A 21,243-nucleotide genomic window follows, 5' to 3' on the forward strand; every position below is an offset into this window, starting at 1 on the left:
GAGAGAGCTGAACTCCGTAGGCGACCGCGTTACAACCCAGGAAGGTAAATGGAAATAGCCAGGAAGAAGAACTGGAGTCCCTACAACAGGAGGTAATCCGCCTCCATGAGAAACAGCTAGTTCTCCAGGCCCACACAGATGTCTACGAGAATAGATCTTGCCAGAATAACATCCGTATAAGAGGCGTGACGCCCATGGCAGAGGGCGAGGACATCTTCGCCTTTGTTGGAGACCTATTCCACTACATCATAGCGGCACCTTCCGAGACCAATATGAAAATTGACTGTGCCCACCAGGTCAGAAGATCGCATCCAGAGGGGCTCCCCCCTGCACCCGGTGGACATATTAGTTTGCATCCATGACTTCCAGGACAAAAAAGAAATCCTTTATAAAGCAGCGGATAAACACCCCCTCCGCTTTAGGGACCCGACAACCAACACTGTTCCAGGACCTGGTGGCAATCACATTGCAACGACAGCGTGAGTTCAAACCAGTCACACAACACCTATGGGACAGAGGGGTGGTCTACTCTTGGGTCACCCCTTTAGCATTATTTTCTGCTTGGAAGGGAAACTCTTTAAACTAGGGTCATTGATGGAAACGTGTCATATCCTCTGCATTGATCAACAACCAGAGGAACGCTGACATCCACCCCGCCCCACTCGAGGAGACGCCGATTCTGGGGATGAACCCGCTGGGCGGGGAGAGGGATGCCTTGCCCGGATCCATTAGAGATAGCGGAGGGGCAGAAAGCAGCACTGAAGTTGATTCCTGAGGTCCTGTCGCAGACAGAAGACCCGTAGAGAAACTGGCAACTCTTCTTGTGATGAACTCATAGCAGGTTGGCAGGACAGGGTGGGGCCGGGACCTCTGGCCACACTTTGGACCCTCCACTCCCAGAATTGAGAGACAGTAGTCCATTTGGGACTTATATTCCACATGTTTTCTATTCTTAGTTCTATAGTGTGTGAGTGTTCTGGTTTGGGATCTTATAAATCATTGCTAAGGTCATTCTACATTACATACATGATAACTAGAAGGGTGACGATACTAGATGCCGGACAGCACACTTGTCGCTTGCAATTACACACTATTGCTCCCCGTTCTACATATAGTCCCAATCTTGGCTGCAACTCTTAATGTACTCACCCTCAATGTGAATAGTCTTAATAAATTAAGTGCAAAGCAGTCTTGTCATACCTCAGAAACTCCAGGGCTAACATATGCCCATTCGAGGAGACACACCTCCTTTCCAGGGACTGCCACCGCCTGCGTTATCGAGTGTTCATCAGTTCTTCTGCTCCGCCTCCACATAAACGGCAGGGGGGGCCATTTGGTAACACATTCCTTCAAGGGGAAGTTGGGGCACAAAAAGTTTGAATTTAGGGGCAGACTCCTCACCTACCAATTTACAATGGGCAATAGCTCTTTCATCATTGGGTCTATATATACACTGAATGAGGGTCAGGGGGCCGTTCTCTGTTTAGGGCTAGGCGAAGCACTCATTGCTGAAGAGGGAGGGATCTTGATAGGAGGAGACCTTAATCTGGTCCTGGACCCCGACCTAGATATGTCTGCACAACAACACGGACAAACCGGTGCGCTGTTTAGGGGTGGGGTAGGGTGGCTGAAGGACTCAGGTCTGAGACTTGTGGAAAGACTCCCACCCTAAAGCGTGCAAGTACTCCTTTTACTCCCATGCACATAAGACATACACCAGGCTGGACTACTTCCTTGGCACGAGGGACATACAACACTTACTCACAGAGAGAGAGATCCATCTGGCATCGCTCTCTGATCACTCAGCTGTTACCCTTTCACTAGCAATATCTATATGGGTTACCCCATGCCAACTACGTGACACAATGCTACATCATCTCGCAGTTGTATCTCAAGTCCAAAAGACTATAACTACCTTCCTTGTTATGAACAACAAACACGAAGCCTCTATCGCAACACTTTGGGAAGCCCTTAAAACTGTCATTAGGGGCGAGCTGAACGCAATCTTTGTGGCCAACAACAAGCTGCGAAAACAGAATAAGAATGCCCTTTCCACCCAGGTCAGTAAGTAGGAGCATATCCAGCAACGCACTGGCACGCCCAGCTTGCTGCTCTGGACAGAGCGGAATATGCAGCACTCTGCCTTTGCCACTCCTATTATGTTGGAGGAGACAAATGAGGTTGCCTCCTAGCCAACAAATTGCGTGCACATAGACAATCACTGGGAGTTCACTGCTTACACACTCGCAACAAGGGACCCATCACAACCGATAAAGACATAGCAGATGCCTTTACAGACTTCTGCATGCAACTATACACTAGTCAACCCCTTGACCCTGCTGATACCGATTATTATCTCCAATATGTCCATACATCTCGTCTTACCCCAGACCAAACAGAGGCTTTAGACAATGATATCTGCCCTGAAGAGGTCATATAGGCCATTTCTCGTTTAAAAATGGCGAAATTGCCAGGTCCAGATAGATTCTCCCCTGTTTTTAAAGAAACTTTCTGCCCCGCTTTACCCGCCATCCTCACCAGGCTATTTAACTCCTTTGCTGCCCCCGGAGCGATCCCCTCTTCGATGCTCACCACGTCTATCGCTGTAGTTCCCAAACCTGGAAAAGACAAGCATCAATGTGGTTCTTACCGGCCAGTTTCTTAGCTGAACGTGGACCTCAAATTGTTCACGGGTATCTTGGCAGGCAGATTGGACCCACATATGCCCCCGATCATCGACCCAGACCAAGTCGGGTTTATTCCCCATAGGCAAACGGGCAACACCACAAAACGCTTATTGCACATCATCGAAAAGGCAGCACGGACCCAGAGTGAGGTTATGCTACTAGCAATCGATGCAGAGAAACCCTTCGTTAAGGTTCATTGTGCTTTTTTGGAACAGGTCCTCACCCACTTCAGCCTCAGTTAAAAAGTTTACGAAGAGAGTCCTGAATTACTCCTGCCTGCCTACTCCGATGGTTCGGGTCATGGATATATCTCTCCCCGCCTCTCAATTGGCAGGGGCACACAGCAGGTATGCCCATTGTCACCCCTACTGTTCGCTCTATGTATGGCGCCTCTAGCCCAGAGGGTTAGGGATAACCCTTGGATCACTGTGGTTATCTTTGGGGGCAAGCAGCACACCATTAGCCTATATGATGATGATGTGTTGGTGACCCTAGATAAAACGAACGCCGCCTTGCCTGCCTTCTTGACTGAATTGGATGATTTCGGCCAGGTGTCAGGTTGCTGGGTTACAGGCTCTGAGTCTCTCTCTACCCGAGGCGTTAGTAAACCATTTAAAGATACCCCATTCAGTGGACACCACTACCCTTCCATACCAGGGGATCAAATCAGCCCCCACACTTCTGCTGACTTCCTCGATCAAGTACCAACTTCTTTCCACCAGATTAGAATTGAACTTGGGTGATGGAGCCACCACCAGGTATCTTGGCTAGGACGGATTGCGGCAATAAAGATGACTATTCTCCCCAAAATACAGTATTTATTCCAAGCACTTCCACTGGCCTCACCAAAGGGAATGATTGCTAAATTACAAACAGAGATATTACAATATAACTGGAAGGGGAAGAAACCCTGCATGAAGAAAGGACTCATGGGCTCATTTAGATGGCGGGTGGTGATGGGATCGACCCCCAGACGTGCGGTGGTCCCACCGGCCCAATTAGGATGCGCCCGCCAATATGGCGGGCGCAAACTGGCCTTTTACCATTGCAGACGGTGCTGCTGGCTGCTGGCTGCAACACCATCCGCAATGGTAAATGGGCATGCACAGCATTTCCCTGCATCACGTGGTGCCTGCCACTTGGTGCAGAGTACTGCAGGGGGGTGCCATGGGTACCCCTCATGTGCACCCCCTCAGCCCTCGGGGGCCCTCAACGGGTCCCCAAAGCCAATCCCCGCCAGCCTTTCCATTACAGCATCGCCGCCATGGAAAGGCCTTTCACCACTCACATCCTAATATGGCTGGCGGTGCCTGCAAGGCACCCCCACCATTTACTGGCCTAGCTCTTCCCAGCCGACCGGCAGAAAAGCGGCGGACAGACTTTGCGTCCGCCGAGATACCCACCTCCATCATAATATGACGGGGGTATTTCACCAAAGGATGGCGTAGCGATCGCCACCGCCGGCCCAGCAGTGGTGATCGTTACCCCATCCTAATGAGCCTCACAGTTATTTGTCATTTAGAATGGGGGGGTGTAGGTGTTCAGGGCCTGTACTCATACTACAATGCTGCCCAGATGAAATGCCTAGTGGAATGGTACTAACTTGAATCCGAAAAGCATTGGCTCTTTCAGGATAGGGCGGTGGCGGGTACCTCTCTAGAAGGTCCCCTTCCTCAAAAAAGTGCATCTACCCAAAAATGTATACCTCTCACCAATCACGCGAGTTACGATGGAAGTCTGGGATCAAAAAAGCTTCAAGTGCGACCTTATGTCCTTCACTTCTCCTACAACACTGCTGTTTGATAATCCAAATTTTACCCCTGGGCTCGACTCGGGCACATTCACAACAAGGAAGCAAATGGAGTGCCGCTCCATGGGACATATTTTTGATGAAGAAGGATTCTTCCCTTCCACCAACTAAGGGCTAGATGTAGGTAATTTAAATTTACCAATTCGAAAATATCGAATTTTACTGATTCGGTATTTTCGAATCGGTAAATGCTATGTAGAAGAAAAAAAAATCGGTAAAATATACCGAATCTTTAATATTCGATATTTACTAAATCGGTATTTACCGGTTCGGTAATTGCCATTCATTCCTACGGGCCTGGAGGCCCATAGGAATGAATGTCAATTACTGAATCGGTAAATACCGATTTGGTAAAATTGGGAAAGAGTCAAGGGTGGCAGGGTGTCACTTTGACACCCTGTTGCACCCCTGATTAGTGCTGGTGTGCACATGTGGCACACATACATGCCCTAAGGGCATGTATGTCTGTCATATGGCACAGGTGTAAATGTACAGATTTGCATTTACAGAGGTATTCGTTATTTGCCACCAACTAATAGTTGGTGGTAAATAACGAATCCTTAAAGCACAGAAGCACTCTTTAAAGTGCTTCCTACATGTAATTTACCGATTCGGTAAATACAGAATCGGTAAATACCGATTCATTATTAACCGAATCGGTAAATTTGCCACCTACATCACAAAAGGCTATTACCGGTCGGTAACGGCCGAATTCGGCCGTTACCGACCGGTAATAGCCTTCCTACATCTGGCCCTAAGAGTGGACTTTAGCCTCCCCGAATCTGAGCGACTCCCTTACCTACAACGTCGACACTGGCTATTAGACCCCACAATTGACCCATTATCCACATGCACCTAACGGCATAAGAGAATTGGCTACTTACTAAATCCCCAGGGACACAGCTTACCTCCGGGCTATATTAATTCCTGATCCAACGTAACAGCCATACCTATCAAGCAAGTCAGCACAGATGGGAACAATACCTGGGCCGGCAATTGAGTAATCAGGAATGGGGGGATATTTATTTCAGAGCGAGGCACACCACTTGCAATTCTTCCTTTGCCAAAACCTTTCTTAAATCATTTCATATTGGTATTTCACACCTTCTCGACTGCACAGACTGAACCCAGACAGTATTGGTAAATGCTGGAGGGGCTGTGGAGCACAGGGAACCTGATTTACAAACTCTGGGACTGCCCCCTGCTTCAGTCCTACTGGATGCAAATAATCAAAGAGAGTGACTCTCATCTTAACATGCAGATCCTCAGATTGCCCCACCTATATATTGCTAGGGCTACCCAACCCTCTCCCATACCCCTTGACATCTAGGCACAGAAGACAGATTGGCATGGCTTTGGGGGCTGTGATACAGAATGTTCTATAACACTGGGGCACCACACAAGTGCTCACCCATACAGGACGGCTCTGGCTATGGCACATTCTTGCCATGGAGAGAATTACTTTGACACTCACCAACCAAGGCGACTCTTTTTGGGGATTATGATGTCCCTACTGGTCTCTCCTCTCACAATATTTCATACAACTGACTTACCCTAAATACCTTCGCCTGCTGAGGCTGCCCGAGGCAGATGTTAGCTCCAAACTGGACACAACCTTGTAATGCGGTTTGGTATGTCACATGATGTACATGAAGAAAAGTGAAATAAGACAGGAGGGGTTGGTGGTGGGACCAACGCTGGAGACGTTTTCTTTTCCTTTTGTATGATACTATGATGCCATGAAGTGAGACGCTATGCCCCTTGGGTCATGCGAACTGTTGCATATTCTATTGTCTTTGGCATTGCATCACTACTAGTAATAATAAAAAGATTTAAACCATAACATAGATATGTTTATCAACAGAGAGGGAAGAGTTCTTGGAAATAAATATAAACTTATCTTGTTCTCGGTCTGGATTCCCAACAAGAAGAAGGGCATTTTTAAAGGTGTTTAATTATTTCACAGCAAGATTACAAATGTGTGTATTGATGAGCAAACATTAATGTCATAATTAAACTCAAAATAAACGAATCTAAATAATTTGTAAAGAGATCACTGTGGAAATCAAGAATTTTACCAAGAGGAATTCTAAACTCACCCAATCAGACATTTCTCAGCTCTTTGACATCTCTAACCAAGGCAAGGTATATCATTTCCTTTAACGTTTTAAGCAGTTACAATAGCTCTGGGAAAATCTGTTTAATATCCTCTACCAAAAAGTTTACATTTGTATAATGCACATATGTCATGTAAATATATATAATAACAACTGCATAGTGTACTGTTTAGCACTGTTCCAAGTAATGTTTCTGTTAACTCTCCCCATCACAAATTGGCAGTAGTTGAGGAGAGTAGAACACTATGCAAGAATTCCACATAAATATGGGATCTCATTGCCACCCAAGCACCAGACATCGTCTTCCTCACAGAGACCTGGCTTAACTTTGCATCTACCCCAGACATTTCCATAGCGATCCCCAACGAATATAAAATTACTCACCAGGACTGCACGAACAAGTCGGAAGGAGGAACAACCATCACCCACAAAGAGACCATACAGTGCACCACCACCCCCATGAACCATCTCAACTTCAAGCTCCACACGGACGACAGGACAATGATAAGAGGCACCCTAGCATACTGACCCACAGGCCCAGGCGACAGCTTCTGCAGCACCATCGCAGACTTCATTGCACCATTAGCTTCAGACTTCAAGGACATTGGTGACCTACATTTCCACATCAACGACAACAACACTGCACACTTCGTCGACAGTATGAGCAATCTCTGATTGACCCAGATAGTCCACGACCCTCCACACACTGTAGGACACATACTGGATCCCATTTTCATGTCTAGCAACCGCGTCAAATACAGCCACGTCACAGAGTTCACATGAACCGATCACTTCATTGTACACTTCAGCATCTCACACCCGCACCTCCACCCCCAAGAAGACCAGCACTGCCCACTGGTGGGGGAACAAAATTTCAGAGACCAGCTGGAGGACGTCCTCAACACCTGCAACACCGCTATCATCACCAACCTCGAACAGGGAGTGAAGAACTTCAACACCCGAATTACCAATTGCCCTGACACTATCGTCCCCATCAAGAGCAACATCCAGAGAAAATCCTCCTAATAGGCCAGCTGGTACACTCAAGACCTCAGAAGAGTGAAACGAGAAAGAAAATAGCTGGAGAGGAGATGGTGCGCCAGCAAGGGCACTTCCAACAGGGCACTCTTCAAGACCTTCCTCAACCTCTACCACCGCCTGCTGAGGGCAACAAAGAAGACAGCTCTTGCTACATGCATCAAAACCAGTGTCAACAACACTATAGAACTTTTCAACATAAGCAAGGAATTCTCCAACACGGCTGCCAGCAAAAACAACATCACACCCTCACAGGAGCTGTGTAACAACCTCGCCAACTCCATCCATGACAAGATCGCAACCATATACAGGAACTTCGAACTCTTCACCCAGTACACCATCTTCACCATGAAATCCATCCACTTAAAATATCCCACAGACTCATGCCCGCACCAGATCTTCAACCTTGGTAACTAAAGGATCGTCCAGGAATTCACCACCCTGCTCAACACCTCTAGCACCACTGCAACATTTCCAAACACCTGGAGACATGCCGAAGTCAGACCACTACTCATAAAACCCTTCACCAACTCCAGCGAACTCAAAAACTACCAGTTAATCTCCCTGCTTCCATTCCCAGAGAAGTTACTGGAAAAAATCATCAGCAAGCAACTCTTGACACACCTGGAGAGAACCAGCTACTGAATGCCTCCAGATGTGGCTTCGGCAGAATTCAAAGCATCGAAACCGCCCCGATCGGAGCCACTGATGACATTTGAACTCTCCTCAACTGATGTGAAACAGCAGCTCTGATCCTCCTCGACCTCTCAGAAGCCTTCAACATTGTATCCAATCACACACTGATCGAAAGACTCAACCACATCGGCATAAAAGGGGACACGCTCAGATGGATCACTTCCTTTCTCACCATAAGAACCTAGAGGATCCACGTCTCACCTCTAAACACAAGGAGAACACCCGCGATGTCCCCAGGCCTCATCCCTCAGCTCTTCAACGCATATATGACCCCGCTGGCCCACATTGTCGGATCTCAAGGTATCAACATAATTTCCTATGCAGGCAATGCCCAGCTCATCCTCTCACTCACCAAGGACCCCACCACCACCAAAACCAACTTCCACAGATGCATGGCAAGCATTGCTTACTGGATGAAGAAAAACTGCCTGCAGCTGAACACAGACAAGATGGAAAGACTGATCTTCAGCAACAGAAGCAACACATGGAACGACTCCTGGTGGCCATCAGACCTAGGACCCGCACTAAATCCCTCCAACTACGCCAGAAACATTGGAATCATCAACAACAAGCTTACTGTGAAATCACAGATCATTGCTTCCTCACTTCGTGCATGCTACGAAAGGTCTTCAAATGCTTACCCCTACACACAAAATCACCATGGCACAGGCCCTCATCACAAGCCAACCATACCCTCCAAATCAGAATCGGCAAACACATCCTACAGAGATTGTAGACTATACAGAACGCCGCAGTCATACTCATCTTCAGCCTTACCCGACGAACCCACATCACACCCCACCACAGGCAACTCCACTGGGTCCCTGTACAGAAGAGATGCCAATTCAAGTTGCTGACTCACGTACACAAGGCTCTACACACCCAAGGATCTGCCTACATTAACCACTGCCTGAGCTTCCACCAACCATCAGGAGGACTATGCTCGGCTTCCCACTCACTTGCCCATACTCCTCATCTACTGAAGCAGAAGTGGATGACGCTCCTGCCACATTGCAAAAAGGACCTGGAACAGCTTCCCCGCACAACTCAGGACCATCGCCTCACTTCCGGAATTCTGAATGGCCTTCAAGACCTGGCTGTTTGAATAAGCTTCCGCGGCCTGCAAGCACCTAGGTACCCTATTGGGTGATTAGCCACGCTTTATAAATCCAGATTGATTGAGTACAGAGGGGCATGTGAAGTCTAAATACCTGATCTGCTTGAATAAGCTGAACCTAGGTGATATAATCTGTTAAGAAATCAAACTAGAGTTTCAAAATAATGACATTTGAGAAATGTAATACAAATCATGTAAAGGCCTACATTCTTGAAAGGGGAACACTTTCAAGTTGCTATTGTCTATACATGGCGAAGAGAAAACACCTGAAAAATTAAAATCCTTAGTATAACTCTTCGATTTATAGAACTTCTGTGGACAGTGTTAACTGCATTCTTGACACGGTGGGAATTTCACTGCTCACAGTCAAATAAATATTTTATAGCACAAGGAAGGGAATCTCAAATTTTTTTTAATTATGAGCTTAAATTCAAGCTAAATTGTGGTTTTATCACCAAAACATCCGAAGGGCAAGAAAATAATTAGTACAAGATTTACAAAGGTCTTAAAAATATTTTGAACCTCCTGTCAACAAAAAGCTGCGTACTGTAACTCTTCTTCTTAAAGGTGGTAAAATAAGGAATAACTTTGAGGCATCAATACCAAACAGCTGATATTTCAGATTTATATCTTCCTATGTAGCTAATAAGACTACAATTATGAATGAGTTTCGCAGTGCTTTCTACAAATACTTAGAGGTTGCAATCTGGTTTCCTGGCAAATGTATGCAGTTTATTTATCATTTCCCATTACAGGGTGGATCATCTTGAGTATGCTGAATGCCCTTCACTTGTTGAATTTGGAACCCTGCATAATTCCTCAAATAGTTCCATCCATTGCTTTTTTCACTTTAGATATTAACATCTATGTGAGGATAATAGCTACTAAGGGCCTGATTACCGCCCAGCCGACACACTGCCATACTGGTGGTCGGGCCACCCATCAGATTAAAGAGTTTCCCGTGTGTGGCTGGCTTTTTTTGACGTTCCCACAGCAGTGCCTCTAAAAATGGGACCCACAATGAGAACGCCAAAAACAGTTCCTCCACAGCATGGACTGTAAAGTCCATGCCTAGCAGGAACTGGTGTGCAGGCACCCTTGTGTGAATCCCCCCTGTAGAACCTCCTTTGTTTCCTCTCCGCCATGGTTTTCATGGAGGAACCGCCATGAAAACTGTTGCGGAGAGGAACTTATAATATGCTTGGCAGAACCACGGCAGTGCTGCTAAGCATATTACTGCCTCTACAACGGCGCGCCACTGCCAGGGAATGGCGGTTCCCTGGCGGCTGCGGTGGGGCAATGGAGGTCCGACCGCCCTAATTGTAAGAGAACAGTCGGGAGACCACCATCGCCGCGCCCCCTGCGAGTGTGGCAGTCTATGAACAGCTAGACTAGTAATCAAGCCCTAAATTGGAAGTCACGGATGACTTGTTATTCTACCTGAATCACTTCTAGTTTCAGTTAGCCTTGGCTATATTACCTGGAAATTTTAATGCCGGGAGAAATCGGAAAAAGGGCAATTTGTGGCAAGCTAGTTTTTATGAACGGTTATAAATTAGCTCACCATTCTGCCTTTTGTAAAGGGAAGCCTCTTCCAGGTTTTATTAGTATAGTTAGTTTGGTGAGATCACAGCGAGATGAAGGCTAATGTCTGGAAGAGATTTGTTTTGGAAAGTGAAGCCCAAGTAGGTATCTCATCATAAAACCTTTAAAGAAGATATGTAATCTGATTGAGGGCCATTGGAATATCCTTTGAGAATTTATAGAATCTCTCACTTGGTTGCATTCCTCCAGAACAATTACAGATGTTATACATCTTAGAACTTTAGTTAGACTGTGTGTTAAATAATTATGTTTGAATCTTATTATGGCCGAATGTAACATAGGAAAAAGAGGAACAGTAAGCTTTGTCACATTGACTCATGATTGATAGGGGGAGTCACTAATTTGAGGTTCATGAAAGACAGATGCCTCAGACTTTAGCTCAGGTGTCTCCAACCAGTCAATTGTGAGCTACCAGTAGCTCACAGACACCTTCAGAGTAGCTCACAGCCTTGAGTTCATTTTTAAATAAGTGCATGATCACATTTTCCTTTTAAAGTTAAGTGAAGGATGTGTTTATTTTATATTATTAAATGAACAGCGCTCAGTCTGATTTATGACTCACAAAGGTGAAGAACTGCAGCAGTGAGGTATTTAACTGAAAGAAAGGACACAGTCAATTCAATATTGGAGTGTGAGAACAAAATGATGTTTTTTGATGCTTTTAAATGGGGTACAATTTAAATGAAAAGTTATTTTAATGTCAAAGTTTAATCGTCATTGTAATTTTCACCTGTTTTAAAGTGTTGTATATTTTAAAACAGCAGGCCCCCTGCCCCCAGTGACACTGTGCCATATTTATAACTAAAAAATACAGTCTTTTTTTAAGTGGTATAAATTTAAAGTGCAGAAATATATTCCATACTTTGAACTCTTTTGTAGAACATTTTTCTGCACTTTAAATTTCCTCCCCCCAAAAACAAATGGTTTCTATGTTTGTGTTCTACATGTAGCAGTGCCACATATGACGAAAGGTATTTCCTGTGCCACAAATACATATGACAGAGGCTCGCAGTCAGCCATACATATATATCCCATTCATACACATATGTTCATACATCTCCAAAGACCACACTCTCATAGCTGACACACATGGCAGCCCTGTCACAGTGCTCTTAGTCAAAGTATGCTGTTCAAACCATAATATCTGGCTCTATCGACATTAGCCTTAATGTCAATGAAGATGGGCATGGGGGTATCTGGTAACAATGCACAAGTTGTTTAGCCTTCAGTAGCTCATGATGATTTTCAATGATTAGAAGCAGCTCTCACAACAGAAAAGGCTGGAGACCCCTGCTTTTAGCAAGAGTGTGGGCTTCACTTTGATGTCACTTCATTATCTTCATTTACACAGAGCATATATCTGAAGAATAAAAAAGTAGCACTGGTCATCAAAGACATTTACTTGTGCAATTAACCCTGGGGATCCCAAATAAGATGACAAAAATAGAGAGGTGGGGAGTTAATAGATGTAAAGCTTTTGTTTTGAGTGGTCAACTGGGAAACTAGATCAAAAAACATCTCAAAACTCATGCAGAGGTCATCATTCAAAGCAACATTCATGAAAGCCTACTGTTAGTAATTGCAACTGATCGGGCACAGGGTAAAAAGAACTGCTTTTTCTCTAAACAAAATAATTTCCTTGAATTTTTCAAGGATTTACAAAATCACAGGGGTCCAATTTACAGTTTGGCAGACAGGCACACCATCACAAAAATGATAATTGATACTACCCCCAAGTTTCTGACCATGGTTGTAAGCCTGGAGGAGTCAACTGCAAGACACAAAACAGGGCTTGAGCAAAGACGCTGCTCTATGAACAAAAAATAATTATCTTTGTGTTGGCCATTTTTAGTTTATTTCAATTGATGTCCATTCTGACCTGTACTGCTAAAGAACATTCATGAAGAACCTCCAGAAATACTGGATATTATTTTATTTTGAAGGAAATGTGGCTTTCAACCCGTAGGATTGACTGAACCATTGAGTACCACAAACAACAAGAATAAATACATATTTAAGAAGACCAAGATGATTGGACCCTTGGCAGACCATGGTAGTCTTTTTCATATGACAGGGGCCTGAGTAATGTATTGAAGATTCTTAGGAAGAAAAAATCTAAACAAGGCCAAGGAGGTATGAGGCCCTTAATACAGTGGCAACAAAGTAAAAAAACTGACCTGGTCATCTACCACATTAACTACTGCTGAAACAAAGGCAAATGCTCATCCACCTCACCTATAATGTCATTCACATAACCGATCAATGTAGCTTCCACTCACTGAATGAAGGAATCCTTCCAGCATTTCATCACAGCACACCATCTGCTACCAGCATGGTCAAAGACCATGCTTTGTAACTGTGACCTTGTGACAAGTCAAACAATGTAAATAAGCTGCGAAGCCCAGCATAATGTAGTACAGATTACCTTCCACTTTTAAGCCACAATTCCAAAGGAACTTTACCTTTATGGAAAAGAATTAGGCGAATGCAGACCTGATGAATTTGAGTGACCCTTAATGACTTATTTCTTCTAAAACATTATGGCTCCATTGCAAGATTGAAATACATGCCAGCCACTAATAGTGTGAAGGACAAAGAAGTTAAATTATTAAAATTGTTGTTCCCAATTTTATGATACAAAAATTACATTTCATAAATGCTCTTTACCACTTAATCGGGTTTTCTTTTCATGCCTGTATGTTATAAGATTTGAGTTATAGCATTTTATGTAGGCTGACCACCATCATGCAAAAACTCCCATACACACCCCTAGGATACCAGATAATGGTGTTCTACACTTCAATAAAGTAACCTTCTAACTCTCTGGTATGTTACTCTAAATGGTGAAAGAAGAGTTGTGGGTGGTGACTATTAAACCATCCGGCTCTTCTGGTAGAGGATCTTATAGGGAGCATGTCTTGCATCCAGAAGAACAAGCCAATGTGGATTACTCATTTTACCTTAGTAAACAGAGCATATGGGAGCCTACTGAGATGACCAGGACAACTTCTGGACTCTAATTTACCCAAGGCTTATACTAAATGATGACAAGCAGACCCTGAGGACTATTCAAAAAGGTAAACATGCACATGAGTGAATCTACACAGGTAAGTTTACTTTTGAGTAACTTCATTACTTTGAGCTGTATGTCTCCATGCCCAGAAACAGGGACATGAGCCTTATTTGTGAAACTAAAGTTACTATAGTCAAAAAGGAGCACAAGAGTTGTCAGCCCAGCTCTACACATGGCCAACCACTGATACTGCAACATCCTCCAATAAAAAATAATAGCAGCAAGGACTTAAAATAGAACCTCCATAGGAAATATTTATTTCGATTTTTTTTAAAATATATAAATTAAATTGAATGTTAACAAAAATCTGACATATTTTAAATATACATAATTTTTGTATTTAAGTGTAACTAGTTTTAACAAAATTAATGAACTTCTATTAATTCTATAGATATCTTTTTGTACATTTTTAATAAATCTTTACAAATCTGTTCAAATCAAGCACAGTTTTCCTTTAACCAGATTTAATCCCCTCAACATATTTAAGGCGCGGATTATCAGTTGAAAACAATTCCAACAACTGTGTAAACAGGAGTTTGTGTAGGGATTGCACTTCCAACATGACAGATTTAACCAGGCAAAGCCTGGTGAGAAGAAATCCAGGGAAAAAATCTTGTAAAAATGTAAAACATGATTATTTTGGGCAATAAATACAAAATCTGCATATTGTAACTCAGTTCCAGGAATACAACTCAGAACATGTGAATTGCAAACTGCAGTGATTTGTCTACGATAGGGATTGGGCCTTACCCTGAGATGAAGGTACAGACAAGGCAGGCATGATTGAGAGAGACTGACTGCGGTTTTCAGTGCAATCACCTCACATCAGTGCTTAATTTGTGCCGGCATTTGCCAGTGGTTGGCACTGGCTCTTATTTCTAAACAACAGCACATATTTATGAAAGTACACCCCATGGCAGTCTCTCAGCCTATGTTTTGAGCTCAGCATGAGTCTTTAGCAATTCAGGGGCAGATGTACGACCTATTTTTGCATGCACAAACGGGTTTGCGAACCCGTTTGCCCGTGCAAAACCTTATTAGGCCATGTACATGGGCTATTTAGCGAGTTACAATATTTTTTGCGGCTCACTAAATAGGTTTTGTGACTCACTATTAGGAAGGGGTGTTCCCTTCCAAATAGCGAGTCCAAAACAATGTACTAATGTTTTGCAACCGCAATTGCAGTCGCCAAACACTCGCAATTACCACCAACTTCAAGTAGGTGGTAATGCATTTGCAAATGGGAAGGGGTTGCCGCAAATGCATGCAAAATAATTTTTTAAGGGCAGGCAGTGGTCCCAGGGACCGCTGTCAGCCCTTAAAAAATTAAACGAAAACATTTCATTTTTTTTTTTTAAATGCATCCTGTTTTAACCTTAAGGTTGCTTTATTAAAAAGCAGTCCCAGAAGAGACTCCAGCGGATCCAGAACGCCTCAGCCAGACTCATCCTCGACATCCCACGAACCAGTCACATCTCCGGACATCTGAAAGACCTTCACTGGCTCCCCGTCAACAAAAGAATCACCTTCCGCCTCCTCACCCACGCACACAAAGCCCTACACGACCAAGGCCCGAGCTACCTCAACAGCCGAGTCAACTTCTACGCTCCCAAACGCCACCTCCGATCAGCCAACCACGCCCTCGCCGCCGTCCCCCGCATCCGAAGAGCGACTACAGGAGGAAGGTCCTTCTCCTACCTGGCCGCCAAGACCTGGAACTCCCTCCCGACCGACCTGCGCCTGACCCAAGACCACCTCTCCTTCAGGAAGAAGCTGAAGACCTGGCTGTTCGAGCAGTAGCGGCACCCCCCCCCCCCCCCCCCAGCGCCTTGAGACCCTACGGGTATGTAGCGCGCTTTATAAGTGTCAATGATTGATTGATTGATAGTGGTCTGCCGAGCCAAGCAGGCCACCCTCCCAGGGAGGGCTGGCATTCACAATAGACTGGCAAGTTGCGAGAGGCTCATTAATATTAATGAGACTCGCAATTTGCAAGCCCATTGGGAATCGCAAAACAGTGTAAACACACTATTATAAATTTCATTTAGCGCCTTGCAATGTGTCCCAAATTGCGAGGCGCTAAATTAAAGGGTCGTACATCTGGCCTTCAATGTATTAAATAATGCTACCAAAACTCGGACTTCTAGGCCATCCCTGCAGCTTGGGGTGACCTGCAGTAGTTCTAAATGTCACACTTGTTTAAGTGTGTTGGTTAGTAGGCAATGCTGGCCCTGCCATTAGTAAGCAGTGGCAGGCGGTGTGGGTGGTGCTGGCTCAGGGGCACTAGCATTTACACTTTTGCAAATGAAGTACAGCCTCACATCCATCCAGCAACTAGACTAACAGCGCATTACATAGAGGCCTTCTTATGGCGAGTCGATGATTTCAAAGAATGCTTGATACCTTTCAATTTGTAATGGATTTTAGCCACATACCGAAATAAAGATAATGGACTTCAGGTTGTTGAGTCAACCAGTTTATGTTAACATGGAAATAACACTTATTATCAACACGTTATTCATTAATATTTTATATTTCTCTTGTCCTCACTCTGATTTGAGTTGCATAATCTCCTCCTCTGTTGCCAACAAAGTGGTTGCTGATTTGGTCTTAGTGTCTTGTAGTTCCAAGTGAGCATCAGACAGCCTGTACAAGAAATCAAAAAGAGACAACGCTTAGCACAAACAAAATAAGAAAATGCAAGATAAATATTCACATCTAGCACATACTATAAATCTAAAGCAGATGAGCTTTATTTTCGTAGGCGCATAGTGGAAGCAAGTTATGAACAGAAAGCAAATTCCCTCTATTATTCTTTCCCTTTAGCCTTAAGTACAGCTGTGACTTCTTCCAAAGAATTATGCATGGAAGGATGCCACAAATTGAGATAATATTTCTATTCTTAAGCAGCCTGAATTTGTGTAAGTGTAATGCCAATTGCAGCATCAGCTCCTGAAGCTATTTTGAACCATTGTCTTCCTCCGAGGTTTACCCAATAGCTAGCCCACGGTTGCAGAACCCTCCCTGAAACTGCTCATTCCTCTAGGTTTAGATCTATCTCGCTTCTACCTTTAGGAACAGGACCCTCTGCACAGTAATGGACTGAACTGTGATCCTAGAATTGTTCAAATATGGTAGTGAGTGACAGGATACAGGGAATTTCCTTCACCCATTTCACCTATGAGCAATAGGTTCCACTGTGTTCCTCAGTGTAGAAGTGTTTTTAAAGTTTATATGTGGCTACCTAATGGCCAGTGACATCACACGGATCAGACTCCTGTATGTAGGTAAATACTTATTTTTTCTTCAGTATATCTTGATTATATTCCCTAAACTGTCTAAACATTTTGGAGTAGTACCAGTGTCGGATCGGAACAAGTTATGAATTGTGGTTACCTGGACTCACATCAATCCTAGCACTGGAATGAATGACTGACAAATAATGATGGAACTCTGAGTTTGGATGGGCAGCACCTTGCTTGAAGCTAAACTTTGAGAAAACTGGCGGTGATACAAGACATAAATCCCACATGTGAGGCAGCCGCCATTTTCCTCGATGCCACGAAGGTATTTGATTCACTAGAATGGGACTACCTTCTGGCGTCATTAGAACGGATGGACTTTCCGTTTAGCTTCCTCGACTGGATCCGATTATTGTATCGCCGACCCCAGGCCTCGGTAGTGTTACACAGGGATTCACAGGGGCACACGGCAGGGATGTCCGTTATCCCCAATTCTATTCGCAATTGCTATCGAACCATTAGCGGCCAAACTACGTCAACACCACAATCACCGCTCTCTTATATATCCAGAGAGGCAATTACTTATTGCCTTATATGCCGATGACATGACCCTTTATGTACACAAACCCCAAGAGAATCTGAACCCACTTTTGCGCGAGATCACCAGATTTGGGGGTATCGCGGGGATACAAATAAACTGGTCGAAATCAGCCCTGTTCCCACTGACTGACAGAACCACACAATTCCCTTTGGATTACCTCTTGATTTGGGAGTCGGATGAGATCAAGTCACTGGGCATCAGGGTGACTAGAAACCGTGAGACACTCATCAGGGCCAACTACGGTACAGTTCTAGACAAGCTGACTGACAACGTTACTATGTGGATTCATCTTCCACTGTCAATGGCGGGACGCATCTCCCTGATTAAGATGGTAGTACTCCCTAAGCTGCTGTATCTTTTTACTAACATCCCGTATAATCCAGGCGCCCATTTTTTCCGGGCCCTTAACTCCCAAATGTCGCGACTTATTTGGGGTGGTAAACAAGCTATGATTGGCTTAGGGACACTCAGGCTACCCTATCACCAAGGTGGTTTTGATGTACCCAATTTTCAACGCAACTATGACTGTGCACAGGGCCACTTCGCCGCATACTGGCTCCATCCCCCTCCATTCATGGCACACTTAGTTGTTGAGGATGGCTATATGAGACCAGAACAACCGTCGGGCTATCTCTATTCTGAAGCCCGGATAGTGGACCGTGATCCCACTACAGTTGACTGCACGGTACTTGCCTGGAGGCGCCTAGCTGAGGCTATAGGGACACCGTTTCTCTATTCGCCACGCATGACCATGGCGCACGACCCAAGACCCAGTGTAACTTGCGAGGAAATTGGCCGTAAAATGCTCACGAGACTAGCATTCCATACATGGGGCGACCTGTATCTCCAGGGCTGCTTCCGCACATCGGCACAATTTTTCATCTAGAGAATGAGAGCAAAGACAGGTGGAAGAAAGGGACCAAGTGAGAGTCCAGGATTGGAAAAAGAAGGCCAATATAGGTAAGTACCTGAGTGTCACAATGCTCTACTCTTGCGAGGGGTGAGGCGTGGACTTAATTATGCTGAGGAATGGCGTGGGTTTGTGGCTACCTTTAACTGAATTTCCAGCATCCACGACCACCTTCCTGTAGGTCGCAAAAACCATTATATCCTCCTCCACCACCAGCTATACGTGGCTCTACCGTCTACGATGTCCCCTTACACCTGCACACATGAATACCTGTGTCCCTTTGGCATATAAGCCCTACTCAGCACATATGTGTACTCCGCGCATGATTTTGTATATTGTGTCCGATTTTGTGTATCTTCATGATTATTGCTCACGCTATTATGGGAATACCCCCTGTGGGAGTCTGTAACTTGACCATACTATATGCAGATTTATAGACTACGATGTGTGTACTCTACTGCTATGATATGTATGTATGTCCACACAGCATGTATACAGCAAGCTCGGTTAACTACTGTCCGGGACATGTGCGCGACTCTATGTAGCGCCCCTAGACACGCCTTAGTTTAGCTGTCTTGTCTCTCCTTCAGGACATGCCTTCATGCATTCCTTTGAATTCACCAACCCAGTTCCACATGCGCCTCTACGCTGCATCCATGACCTTCTCGACCCCACTCCACATTTTTATTTCAGTACCTTGCTCATCGTTCTCACCATCAGTGCCATCCGTTCTCCTCCCCTCATACTAGACGGATCGGTGTTGCAGCAATCCATTTTTTGCCTGCGCACATATCAGTGTCTGCACGGTACTTCACTTGTGCATGCCCACCCGAGCGCAAACCTCTACAGCAGACGGACCGTGACAGACTCCTGTGCGCGATCGTAGCCCATGCAAAAGGTAAGCCCCCCTGCCCCTTGCAGCCACCCTGCCCCCCCTACCTACTGACTGCTCATTAAGTGGCAATTTCATTAGAGTGAACGTTTCTCCTCAGGCATTTCCCTTGGCACAAAATGAAGAGGAGCGCCTCACCTCTGGCGTTTACAGTTTCTATCTGCACCTCTGAGATTTCCGATTGACTCGTATCCCAAATCCGCTGCTCACCTGCCACCACCAGTGGTAAGTGGTCCACTTCCCTCCCTGTTGTACCGCCATTATTTTATTGTTTCCCAGCTCATTCTTTTCTCTCCTTTTTCCCCCGTTTTTTCATCGCCCTTGTACAGAACCCGGCTGGGTTTACTGTGAGTATTTTACTCTCCTCTTCACACACGGTTGGCATGCCTCACCCCTCACAAGAGTAGAGCATTGTGACACTCAGGTACTTATCTAAATTGGCCTTCTTTTTCCAATCTCACTTGGTCCCGTTCTTACACCTATCTTTGCTCTCATTCTCTAGATGTCCCCTATACCTTAGGCCCTGATAAGACCCAACAAATCAAGTGGGTCGAAACGCCGTCGACGATTAATGGAAGCGAACCATTCATACAGCGCTTATCATTGAATACAGTTGCTGTAAAATATTGTATGACTATATTCCACAACGGTCGCTTTCCTTGAGAACATTCTTTTAAAACCTTGTAAATATTTTCACCTCAGGTCACTCAACTGTTTCCTTTGGTTCTTACAATACACTTGGGACACTCCGCACTGCTAGAAATTATTTGTGTACAATGTATATGGTACATTCTTATGATTAATACAAATTTATATGTCAAACAACCCTTGGTGTTTTGAGCACTCTCTCTCTTTAACATCCCTCTAATATCGCTGTTATGCTTTATTACGACTAATGCATTTGAAGTATTGCTCCGCTGGAACCTCTGTTTTTTATATAAAGTACACACCCTGGTTCCTCAGTGAGTAGGGTTCCCTAGTTTTTTCCTTCAGACTTGTAATTGGGCCCTTAGTGTCTATGTGTGCTTTAGTAAAGTTTGTAAATCTGTCATTCAAATTCTGTGACCATATTGGGAATTAATCAGTAGTCAGTTTAATAGATTTTACTTCTTCGTCCCCGTGATAGCAGAAGGATGTACACATCAAATACATAATTGGAACAATCTGCACATAGAAAGGTTACAAATGAGAAAGGCACCCACCCATACAACTATTTGTCAAGCCTAATTACCATTTGTAGATTCAATATGCTGTGTATGTCCATTCTGTCTTCAGAAGATGAACTCAAATTGTTTTTTAAAAACCTTGCCAGCTATCATCAGCATGCCACAGTAACATCATACAGACAAAGTTCCTGGCTGTAGGCAAATACTTATTTTTTTCAGCATCAGTTTCGAATCTTAACCTGTGAGCTCACTGTGAAGTTCTCCACGACAGTCCTTACTGTGAAGGCTC

At 44.6% G+C, this 21,243-nt stretch overlaps 1 protein-coding gene across 1 annotated transcript in view; it reads right to left on the reverse strand.

Moving 5' to 3' along the window:
• The window catches only part of SPATA18 (spermatogenesis associated 18), a 193,995-nt gene that overhangs the window by 75,051 nt on the left and 97,701 nt on the right, over positions 1-21,243 (reverse strand). Inside the window, exon 5 of the mRNA XM_086962653.1 lies at positions 16,694-16,789. Coding sequence (XP_086818779.1) covers positions 16,694-16,789 — 96 coding nt within the window. The remainder of the gene's footprint in view (positions 1-16,693; positions 16,790-21,243) is intronic.

This window comes from Lissotriton vulgaris, chromosome 3_1 (genome assembly GCF_964263255.1).
Source record: "Lissotriton vulgaris chromosome 3_1, aLisVul1.2, whole genome shotgun sequence".
In the NCBI taxonomy this organism is placed as follows: domain Eukaryota; kingdom Metazoa; phylum Chordata; class Amphibia; order Caudata; family Salamandridae; genus Lissotriton; species Lissotriton vulgaris.